The following is a 12,252-nucleotide window of genomic DNA, read 5'->3' as shown; positions in this document are numbered from 1 at the left end:
TGTGGGGGGAGGAGGCTGGAAGCAGGGTGACCTGCCTTCGTTAAGCATATACCACAGAGGGAAACTTCCCTAAAGTATTAAAAAGGCAACTAGGTCTTCAGGCCAGCTTCATCCTTCCATTCATGTTTTCATGCATTTGTCCTGTTACTTAACTAAGTTATTTCCCCGTGAGCATGAACTAAAATAGGATGAGGGCTTCAAGAAGACAAAAGATAACGTTTACTCTGGACCAGGCACTGGGCTAAACAGTAACTCTAGGGTTTCCTTACTTAATTCTCACCAAGAAATGCTAATGATTTTCATATTAGCCATGGTGAGACTGGAGCTGAATGGGGTTAAAGTTTGCCTACGGGCACACAACCAAGAAGTGGCTGAGCTGGGATTTGAACTCAGACCTGACTCCAAAGCCTGCACCATCCTGCCTCACAGACCTGGGTTTGGGTTTTTGTTCATTTATCTACTGGCTGTAAATCCCTGGGTAAGATACTCGGAGTCTTGGAACTTCAGTCTCATTGGTTAAAGGGCAGACACATAATGAGTACTTGTCACATTTTATTTGGCCCCCGTTTCATGGAGCTCATGCTGGTCCCTTTTCGGGGTCTGCCGTGCCCCAACATCACGTCATTGTGCTTCTCCTCCATCGCCCCCCTAGATCTGGCACCACTCTTTCTACAATGAACTTCGTGTTGCCCCTGAAGAGCATCCAACCCTGCTCACCGAGGCACCCCTGAACCCCAAGGCCAACCGGGAGAAAATGACCCAGGTAAATACCCACTCTGGGGCCCAGCACTTCAGGTTGGGGAAGTCCATCTGGAAGGGGCTGTACAGGACAGCAGAGATCTGGCCCAGCCCAGCAGGCCCCTCACAGACCCACAATGTTCCAGGAACTTGGGGATGCGAAAGGACAGGGGCATCCTAATGTACTCACATTCTCACTGCAGGAGCTATTCCCTTCTGACCTCCACGAACAATAGGACATTTAAGAGATTTCATTTAGGTTCAAAACTTCTAAGGAGAAGTTATTTCAAAATGCAGGGCAACATACAGTGGGGAATTTTGGATCTGGAGTCAGACAGATCTAGTTTGAAAACTGGACCTGTCACTTATTAGCCATGTAACTTGAAGCATCCACTTAATTTCTCAGAGCTTCAGCTTCCTTGTTTAAAAGTTGGGAATATTAGCACTATTATCTTTCAAAAAGCTCGTAAAGATTTGTGAGTCACAATGTTAAATGTGTACCTTGGTGTTTGGCACACTACACATTCAATAAGTAATAGTTATTACCGTTGTTATTGTGACCGACAGCAGGAAACCGTCCATTCCACCAGCCAGACACAGGATTCCGGTTTGGGCGAGCTATGCAATTAAAACACCTAATGTCAATTTCATGCTCACTGTGGTTAAGCACTGGGCCAAGCATTTTATATGCATTGCCTCTTTAAATCTTAACAATGTGTGAAGCAGAACGTATCATTATCCTAATTATGTAAATGAAGAAATTGAGGCTCAAATACATTAGCTGAATGTCCCAAGGTCACACAGTAGAAGTGGCCGGAGCCTGGAATTGACCCACAATCTTTTGGGCTTGGAGAATAACACATGTAAAGACTGCAAGGCCTTTTCCTGGGAGGAGCTCCCAGCGCTGACAGCAACACACGAGCAGCTATTCTCTACAGGGAAACGTGTGCCGGGGAGTCGCTCCAGATAGCAAGACACGTTGTTTCCAATGGGCATCGTTGTTCCTGTGAGTGGCATGAAGGCAGGAAAACAGTTGAGGATGATGGCTCTCTAGCAAATGATGTCAGACATTCTAGTGAGCGGTCAGAGCTGGGAAGGTTTGGCAGATGGAGAAAGGCAGGCCTGCGGGCATCTCAGTGTGCACGAACTGGCCATGCGTGACTCAGAGGAGCTCTTGTTCTGATCTGTTCCCTGGACTGCATGAGCTGGGCGGAGTGTTTGGCCCTCATATGTGGTCCTCTGCCAGAAAACAGGGCTCCTTCCACCGCAGCCAGAGCGACCTCAGAAACTAGGGCTGGCATTGACCCAGCAACTACATAAAAAGTGGAACCAATTACATAGAACCGCAGACAAACCACAGAACGAGGCCAATCACAGCCCATCTGAGCCTCAGGTTTAAAGGTCTTTTTCCTTACGCCAGAAAAGCCAAGCTCTGCATTCACCAACAAGGAGATTAACAGCGTCACTAATTTAGTTCTTTGGGTTGCTTTGCAGATTATGTTTGAGACGTTCAATGTCCCAGCCATGTATGTGGCTATTCAGGCGGTGCTGTCCCTCTACGCCTCTGGACGTACAACTGGTAGGTGCCTGAGAGGAATGGGAGCCTCCACGGGATACACCATCAGTCATGGGATTTGAAGGTTGTAAATAGGTGGGTTGGGATGACTGAGGGTTACTGAGAATTGACAGGGCCATCCTAGGCCTAATAGGTCTATTGTCAACATTTAAAAATGAGCCTTTGAGCTCGTATTTGAACAGGACTTCTATTGTTGCTCTCTTCCTACTCTTTCATTTCCCCAAGCCTTGTCCCTTCTCTCCTAGCCTACCAAATGCTTTCTTTTATTTTTTTCAAATAAGAAGCTTAGAAATTTCCTCTCTCCTAGACCAGCAAGTCACATGCAGGCTGCTGTTGTGACTTTTATTGTGCTCAATTGTCCACCAGGCATCGTGCTGGACTCTGGAGATGGTGTCACCCACAACGTGCCCATCTATGAGGGCTATGCCCTGCCCCACGCCATCATGCGTCTGGACCTGGCTGGCCGAGACCTCACCGACTACCTCATGAAGATCCTGACGGAGCGTGGCTACTCCTTCGTGACTACGGGTGAGGCCCGTGGGAATGAATGGAAGAGATGTCCTTCCCAGTAACTTACAGACTACAGGGACTATCCAAGGAAATGATGGGAGGGAGGCTGCAGATAGACTGCAGAGCCAAGCATGCTTATTTTTAATTGGATAAAATTGCAAAATGATTATGCTGTTTCCTTGGAAGAACAGTAATAAGCCATCTTGTATGATGAGCTAGTCAGAGTTGGGTTTTCTGAACACTTGTTAGGCCCCTCCACTCACAAACAGAAAAGAGAGAGTGCAGACACTGAGGATAGTATGCATGGTGATTGGCAATCTTTGGAGACATCTAGACAGGGCTTGGGGATCACTTCTACCACTCACTTGCTGTGTGACCTTGAACAAGTTCCCCAACCTCACCAAACCATAGTCGCTCAGGTGATTGTGAGTAGTAAATGAGATAATGCACATGGAAGCCCAGCACAGAGTAAGCATGCAATAGCTATTAGCGAGTATTAAGAACGACCCAGCAGGCAGTGATATGTGTATCTTCGGACTCTGAGCTGGTGCCACCTGGTCTCCACCCACAAGAAGCAGAGTCGGATGTTATAGAGACATTGGGACATCCTCGGTGGCCTTGGCCCTGGCTACCTGCCCTCCCCTCACCAGTTTGGTATTGTCTAAATGTGTAGGTTTCTGATCATGCCTGTGGCTTATTCTAGGCTCCAAGTTTGAGCCCTGAGGATGTTAAAGTCTCCTCTAGGAGTAGGGAGTTAAATTAATTTTGTTCCTGACTCGCCTTCCCACAAGTACCCCCAAGATACTTCCAAAAGGTTCCCAGGGTCCAGATGGAACCAATAGCTTAGGACTTCGGAATGCAGGAGTCTGAAAGGTGTCTGCCTGCCCACTCTTCCATACCTCCTTCCACATGCACCTGGAGACTCTGGGCAGGACTGGTCCTGAGCCTGCCCCTCTCTAGAAGGTGATGAATATGCCAATGGTTTGAATAGGAATCTACCTGGTCTAGGAGACATGGATCTCCAGAGCTTTTTGAAAACAGGGCCCTCAAAAGACTTTTTCAGCATAAGACTTCCAGGTCAACCGAAAATCCAATATAACTAACGGTTGTAAAACAGAGAGTGATCAGTTAATCCTGCAAAAACACAATGTACAAAAGGATTTCCTGCTCTGTGCCTTTCTCTAGCCAGTTCCTTTTATTACTGTCACCATTTGCTAGGTAATATTTACTAAGGGTCTACAATGTGTGAGGCACTCTGCTAGGAAGAGAAGTGGTTCCCTGGTGGACCTATAATTTAATTAGCATCATGGATTTGGGGTTGCAGAATATTAAACTTACATACTGTTTTTGAAGGAACCAATACTGTGGGAGGGACTGAGGTTTTTACTACCCTAATGTTTGTATCTCAACAGCTGAGCGTGAGATTGTCCGAGACATCAAGGAAAAACTGTGCTATGTAGCTCTGGACTTTGAGAATGAGATGGCCACTGCTGCAACCTCCTCCTCCCTTGAGAAGAGCTATGAGCTGCCAGATGGGCAAGTGATCACCATTGGGAATGAGCGCTTCCGCTGCCCGGAGACCCTGTTCCAGCCTTCCTTCATCGGTAGGCAACAGCGTCACATCCTGGGACAGGGAGGTCATCCCATCCCCCTACTCAGCCAGCCTTTGGCCACCAGTGCTCTTCTGCATGTGGGGGCATGTGACAGGGCCACAAGGCCAAACACATTTCTAAATAAGGGCAAAGAAGGTCATGTTTATCAAGTGAGAAGACTTAAGAAGGCCAGGAAAGGACTTCTCATTCCAAGCAACACTATGTAGTAGTTAATCCAGAAGCATTCTTGGTGTGTGGTTTAGGGTGAAAGTCAAATATTACTCATGCGTAGGACACAGGGGAGCCACTGGATGGAGGGGAAGGGCATACTGAATGCTGAGAGTTTGGGAATGGGAGGGGGAGAGAAAAATGGAAGAGCCTGTGCCTATATTAGCACTGACCCTGAGAGAAAGGTTAGCAGAGCTGTTTACAGAGGGCAGGCTCTGGGAGGGGTGAGCCTGGGATTGAGTGTTAGTTCTACTTTCATGTTCTTGGGAAAATCACTTAACTTCCCCAAGCCTCTGTGTCCTCATCTGTAAAATGAGGATCCTAACAGTGTCTATGTCATAGGGTGGCTGTGAGAATTACATGAGATATGTGTGGAGCACTTAGCCCAGGGGCTGGCCAAAACAAGCTAGCAATAATCATTAGATAGTGTCAGAAATTAATAGTTAGGTATTATTATTATTATTATTACTACTATTACTATTACTATTTTTATTATTCTTCATCACAGCACTGCAAAAGAAAAAGGGCTATTTAGAGGTTCTGTTTAAAAGATCCAGATCAGAAATTAACAGAAAGTTCAGATAAAAAAACATTACCAAGATGGAAGAAAGATGAGTCTTTGTGCAAATGAGATGAGCACTTTTCTGATGGTTCAGCTTCAGGGGTGAGAACGAGGCAGCAGCCAAGGAGAGACTTGGGGGAGTTGTGAGCAATGGCTGCTACACGGGCTCAGTTCGGAGCCTTCTCCAGGGAGTCTCAAGACTCTGCCCCTGATTCAAACCAGACTTAGTAGTGAGTATTAAAAATCGGCGACATTACATTGCAGCCCCTCTCCTCCCAGCAGGGCCTCCTCACTAGACAAGAGGTAGGAGGACATGGAGCATTACAAGGACCTATTGGTCTCTGAGATGGGAGGTTCCTTGATTATCATGTCTGCTTAGCTTCAGTCAGCGTAAGATCTTCCACGTAGCTCTTCCTTGTCTGACCTGGGTCGACCCACCAACCAAGGACCATGGCCTGCGTCTCTTTTCCAGGGATGGAGTCCGCTGGCATCCATGAAACCACCTACAACAGCATCATGAAGTGTGATATTGACATCAGGAAGGACCTCTATGCGAACAACGTCCTCTCAGGGGGCACCACCATGTACCCCGGCATTGCTGACCGCATGCAGAAAGAGATCACGGCCCTGGCACCCAGCACCATGAAGATCAAGGTACAGTTTGGTGACAGACCCCACGGCTCTGCTGCTGGTGCCAACCCTGCCACCAGGCGTGAAGGACTCTGCAGAGGCCATATCTTGGTCACATGGTTTAGGGCTAGGCCAGTGGTTGGCAAACCCATTAGTCAACAGAGCCAAATATCAACAGTACAACAACTGAAATTTCTTTTGAGAGCCAAATTTTTTAAACTTAAACTATATAGGTAGGTACATTGTTATTAACTTAATTAGGGTACTCCTAAGGCTTAGGAAGAGCCACACTCAAGGGGCCAAAGAGCTGTATGTGGCTCGCGAGCCACAGTTTGCCGACCACGGGCTAGGCAGAGGGTCCAAGTGCACAAGTTCCACACTTTCTAGGACATAAGTCAATCCAGTTCATTAGAGAAGTTGAATTATCTTGTACAACATTTAATCTGTAATTATTCTTGTCTATCAGCTACATTTAGCAGCTGGTGATAGAGATCAACAAATCTGCCATGTGCCCATTTTTCTTTAAAGTACATATTTGGTTGTGTTTCCTCATCACAAAATAGTGCATCTCATGTGTAGAACATTAAAAAAAAGTGACAGAGGAGCCAGATATATTTCTGAAGAGGTTTAAACCCTGTACATTCAATAGCATACACCTTTCTTCCACTACTAAACGTGATCACCTCTCAGTGGCCAGGAATGAGGATTTGATCTTTACCTGTCTGTCTGGCACACCTTTTGATATAGGGACTCAAAAGCACAGGATGACCAAGCTCAGTCCTGGAGCCACCCAGGACCCCTGTTGTATGTTAGGTTTGAGTCCCAGTCAAGGGAGCTCAGAGGTTAAACAGAGATCATTCTTTGGAGGCATTCTCACAGATGGGTTGGTGATTTCTCAAAAGCTGTTATCGCTCTGTGAAATCAGGGGCCATGCTGGGACCCTCTTGCCCCGGTCACACAGAGCGGTAGAAGGAGCAGTGCAGGTGCAGTTCACACACATGAAAAGCACTCGAACAAGTTCTGTGATTTGCACTCCCTTCTCTCTCTCTCTCTCTCTTTTTTTTGGAAAGGGTATGCAGGTCACATAAAAGAGTGCTGGACTGAAGTGCTTTGTAGTGTTGGCTCTAAGAGACTGTAGGTGAGAGATGAGACCATTTTCTGAGGACTCTGATCTGCTCTCACCCCCTCCTCTTCCCACCTTGAAGGGAGCCAGGCGAACCCAGCTGCTGAGCTCACGGACAAAGGGAGCCTAGGCTGGGGGTCTGTTACAGAGAGAGGCTGTAGCTCGAGTTGAGTAGTTCCTAGTTCTCCAAACGTGGCTTCTTGAATAGAAATGAATGTGGAACTTTGGGCTCCAGTGTGGTAAGAGAAAACCACTAAATCCTAGGCCATAGTAGATCATGACATTAGGGGGAAACAGAAACTGGAGGATCACGGACAAAGGGAGCCTAGGCTGGGGGTCTGTTACAGAGAGAGGCTGTAGCTCGAGTTGAGTAGTTCCTAGTTCTCCAAACTTGGCTTCTTGAATAGAAATGAATGTGGAATTTTGGGCTTCAGTGTGGTAAGAGAAACCCACTAAATCCTAGGCCATAGATCATGACATTAGGGGGAAACAGAAACTGGAGGACCGGTCTACAGGAACTCTGTGCACTAGCTTTACAACTTTCCTGTAAATCTAAAATTATCCCCCAAAAAAGGTGACTTCTAAAGCAACCAAACCAAACCACAAAGACACCTGGGAGAGGTCCAAGTTTGACTATCGGGTCTGACGTGTACACAGCCAGTGTGAGCTAGCCCAGTTACGTAAGCCTCTCCCCGTCTCTGTTTCCTCATCTGTAGTGTGGGAGTCATTGAATACTTACAGTTAGAAGTAGTTAGAAAAATTAAATGAGCCCTGGTTGGAATGTCGTCTCATACACCAAAGCGTGGTGAGTTTGATTCTCTGTCGGGGCACATGCCCAGGTTGCGGATTTGATCCCTGGTTGAGACTTTGTGCCATAGGCAACCGATCAATATTTCTTTCTCTCTCTCTCTCTTCCTCTCTCTAAAATCACATTTTAAAATAAATAAATAAATACATAAATAAATACAAGCACTGGCCAGTGAGGCTCAATTGGTTGGAACGTCGTCTCATACACCAAAGCGTGGTGAGTTTGATTCTCTGTCGGGGCACATGCCCAGGTTTCGGGTTTGATCCCTGGTTGAGACTTTGTGCCATAGGCAACCGATCAATATTTATCTCTCTCTCTCTCTCTCTCTCTAAAATCACATTTTAAAATAAATAAATAAATAAATAAATAAATCTAAATCAGATAATACATATCAGGACAAATGCTTAGCATAATGCCTGGCACATAATAAATACTCAGTAAATATTAACTATTTGTATTAATAATTGTTGGTCCAGAGCTTGGGGGATAAACAGAAATTAGACCTTTTTACTGTGGTTTCAGAAATGCCTTCTCTGTTTGGCCGAAGTGTCCGTATTCATTTCTACCCAAATATCCAAGTCTGGAGTGGAATTTGCCACAGCCATGTTGGGGGTTGTTGCAGGTAGACAAGACCCCTGGCCTGATTCACCGCTCTCTGCACCTCATTCAATTATTTAAGAAATATTAGCATATTAAATATTACCATGTCAGGCCTCTGTCCTGACCTGGACCTGTCCCGGGAAAAAGATCATCCCAGCCGGGAACCCCTCACCCCTCACTGTTACACAGTGCATCTCCTTGGGATTAATCAGGTGGGAAAACAAACTTGTACAGTAAGTTCTGGCACAATCCAAACTTTTCATTGAAGACTCCGGTGGTTGTTTCTGTAGAAAGTATGTCGTTCTGAGTTCAGAGGCTCAGCTCATGGACATCAAAGACTTCATCAGGGCTCTTAAGTGGGGGCCTTGCAGGGTTTGGGGCCAACTTTCAGCTTGTCCATCAGAAGACTGAATGTGGTGGGGTGTTATGGGTGCTTTGGAGTAGACTGTGTAAAGGAAGCCAGAAAAACAAATGTGCTCAATGAAGACTCTCTAAACCCAGAAGCTATTCACAGTCCGCTGGGTTAGGGTTCAGGTTAGACATCTGACAGCCCAGACTGTCTCTGATGTCCATGAGACCTCAGCCAGATCCACCAAATCCGGACCCTGGTAGCAGCCCAGGCCCCGCCCTCGCACACTAACAGCCCTTCTTTCTCATCTGACAACAGATCATTGCCCCTCCGGAGCGCAAATACTCGGTCTGGATTGGCGGCTCCATCCTGGCTTCTCTGTCCACCTTCCAGCAGATGTGGATCAGCAAACAGGAGTACGATGAAGCCGGGCCATCCATTGTCCACCGCAAATGCTTCTAAAATCCTTCCCTGCTCTCTTTGTCTCTAGCACACAACTGTGAATGTTTTGTGGAATAATGCCTTCAATTCTTCTCCATATCATTCCTTGCCAAAGCTATGACTTGTCGCCTATGTGTTTTTTAATAAACCTGAACTATGTTACCTGTCACCTGTAGCCTTGGCCTCTCTGCAGCACCCAGATGTCCCATGGTTCTGTTAGGCTGACCTCACCGTTTGCAGAATGGCTCCCTCTAGTGGGGCAGCCGAGGACATGACATGACTAGGATGCGTGTGTTACCTAGAAAAGGGTAGAATCGCGTTAATATGAGAAGTTCTGTCTAAATGATGTTAGTGGAAAGAACTTGAAAGTACATAGAAGATAAATATAAACGTAGATTAAAATGTATCAATAGGATAATCCACACTGATTTTACAACTTGCTGAGTAATTATATTATTTTGCTCTGTTTAAACCTCAGTTAGCCTAACCCAGCTGGCGTGGCCTATGAACCAGGAGGTCACGGTTTGATTCCCGGGAGGCAGCCGATCGATGATTCTCTCTCATCATTGATGTTTCTCTCTCTTCCTCTCTGAAATAAAAAAGAATATATTTTTCAAAAACCTAACAAAACTTCAGTTAGCCTAAAGGGTGTGTGTGTGTGTGTGTATACATACATTCGTATATACAGGGTGTCCCCCAAAAATGTATACACACTTTGAATGATTATAAAGTCAGTGGTTATTAATATACAGTTCATTTACAAAATTTAAAATAATCTACAGAAATTAGTCTTTTTTTTTTGTTTTTTGTCAACGCTGTTTTCAAATCGATGACCGTTCTGGTCCAGGCACTGCTGATAATGCAAAGCAATGGAATTGCAAACATCCAAGACTCATTTTGTTTGGTAATTGTGGGCTCTCAATTCATCAACTGTTGCTGCTTTTATACCATAAACTTTATCTTTTATGTATCCCCATAAAAAAATAGTCTAGTGGCCCTTTAGGATAAATTTTCTTTGGTCAAAGCTTAGTCTGGCTTCACCCATTATTTCAAATCAGTTAAACCTGAAAAGGAGTGAAAATTAAGTGAGTTATCAGTTTTTAAAGTGTGTATACATTTTGTGGGGATACCCTAAATATTTATACATACACACAAATATGACTTTTAATATACAACACATTAAACTTAATAAATATATATTAAAAGAAGATATGACTTTAAGTTTATTAGAGGAAACGGATTTAAAAAAAAAACACATTAAGAAACACGGTTCTAAAATCTCATCACACATCCGGAGCATCTGTTTCCCTTCCCCAGATCAGTATCTGCCTCTGGAAGGATACTAAAGACACAGTTACACCAGAAGGGATGCGACAGATGACAATACTTTCCAAGGACCACAGGAAATCATCATACAAAGGATTTTACACATAACCTCATTTATTTGTTCTTCATAACTGTATGGTGAAAATATTATTGTCATGCTCATTTTATAGATGAAGGAATAGAACTGCCAGCTTCAACTTCTATTTTACCCACCTGATCTGGGAGGTACAAAGATGTATAAAAACACTTTCCCTGTCCTTAATGGTCTTTGTCTCAAAGAGCTTTTCCACCCAGGCAGCTTAGCATCATAAGAGGCTTCCTAGCAGGGAGCTACTGGTCCTTCTGTGTGTAGCCACTGCTTGTCCTTAGGAGGGAGGGGTCTCTGTCTATGGCAGCATCTCACTGTAGAGATCTTGGGACCTAAGATTTAATGCTCGTTTGGTCTAGACATCCAAGCTTCCCTGTGTCTGCTCTGGTCCTATGGTTTGAGTAAATTAGGATTGATACTACAAATAATAAGAGCTGGCTACCTGTCATGACCAGATCCTGTACCAAGCCCCCCCCCCTTTTTTATTGGGCTTGGAGGTGCCCAGGCAAGGCCTAGCTGTGAAGCAAGGCAGGTTGGTGCTAGTACCAGGTCTTGGGCCTTGCATTGATAGGTTTGGGGCATGCTGTCACCAGCTGTAACTTGTTTGAGAGATTTTAGCAAAGTCTCAAGCCCTTTATATTAGGACCTCATTTTATCCTACAGCTGCCCAATGGGCTAGGTATTCTTACTGCCTTTATACAGATGGAGCAACAGAAGCTAGGAGTGGTTAAGGAATATACCTAATATCATACTTGAACTTGTTTCCCAACCCATACTCAGCCATTATGTCAGCATTTCTCAAAGAACAGGCCACACAGGTCAAGCTTAGGAGGGGCTCATTTTAAGTGGTCAGATTCCTGGGCTACACCCAAAGCTGAACTAGAACCTCTGGAGCTGAGGCTAAGGACCTGACTTTTAATCATATTTCTCTGGTGAATCTTTAGCACATCAAAATTCGAGAACCACTATAACATGCTATGATTGAGGGAAATTTTCCAGTTGCAAATGTATGCTTATCGGGCAAGGAAACTTCAAACCCACTAGACTTAAAGTGAAGGATTTGTGTATAGATACTTGCAACAGACCACTTTCATAATTTAAGCAAAAGCACCAATCATTCCCATCATCACTTCAGGTTTTACTAAAGTAAGGAGGACAGTGTACTGCTGTACTTGACGTTTACCACTAGAGGGCGCGAATTCTCTGGTAAAGGAATGGGTGCTTGGCAGAGTCTCAAAGAATCCGAAGCAGGCATGGCCAGAGGCAGAAATCAGGAAAACCAGAAACACCCACTGAATGTGCCTTAGTGAAATGTCCTTCCCTTGCGAGCACCCAGCTGCAGTGCCTACGCACCTTCTTCCATCATAAACCAGTGACTCCTCCCCTTGATGATATAAGATGCCCAGTGACTTGAAGGGCTGAACTTGAAGGGCAGTCTCATTGATGAGCCTCACGTGAATTTCCAGAAGAGATAAAACCGGCAGCGTGTAGACCTGGCTGCTTCCTGAATCTCTTCTCTCCCCTAACAATAGCAAAACAGCCTTCTTCTATGACCATCAATTTTCCCACAATAAGCATCTGCAACCTTCGAGGATGACGTGGTTTTGTAGTAAGATTGATTCACATCACACAGCCTTTGTTGTGAGCAGATAGGTGGGAGGAAGTGTTACTAATTTTTTTT

At 45.1% G+C, this 12,252-nt stretch overlaps 1 protein-coding gene across 1 annotated transcript in view; it reads left to right on the top strand.

Moving 5' to 3' along the window:
• The window catches only part of ACTA2 (actin, alpha 2, smooth muscle, aorta), a 16,305-nt gene extending 6,979 nt beyond the window's left edge, over positions 1 to 9,326 (top strand). Inside the window, exons 4-9 of the mRNA XM_005875942.2 lie at positions 653 to 763; positions 2,233 to 2,317; positions 2,681 to 2,842; positions 4,237 to 4,428; positions 5,679 to 5,860; positions 9,035 to 9,326. Of these exons, the coding sequence (XP_005876004.1) occupies positions 653 to 763; positions 2,233 to 2,317; positions 2,681 to 2,842; positions 4,237 to 4,428; positions 5,679 to 5,860; positions 9,035 to 9,178 (876 nt within the window). The 3' untranslated portion in view covers positions 9,179 to 9,326. The remainder of the gene's footprint in view (positions 1 to 652; positions 764 to 2,232; positions 2,318 to 2,680; positions 2,843 to 4,236; positions 4,429 to 5,678; positions 5,861 to 9,034) is intronic.
• The last annotated feature ends 2,926 nt before the right edge of the window (positions 9,327 to 12,252 follow it).

This window comes from Myotis brandtii, unplaced genomic scaffold (assembly GCF_000412655.1).
Source record: "Myotis brandtii unplaced genomic scaffold, ASM41265v1 scaffold475, whole genome shotgun sequence".
NCBI classification, from domain to species: Eukaryota; Metazoa; Chordata; class Mammalia; order Chiroptera; family Vespertilionidae; genus Myotis; species Myotis brandtii.
The sequence above is the reverse complement of the archived record's forward strand: the minus strand, read 5'-3'. Positions and strand labels throughout refer to the sequence as shown.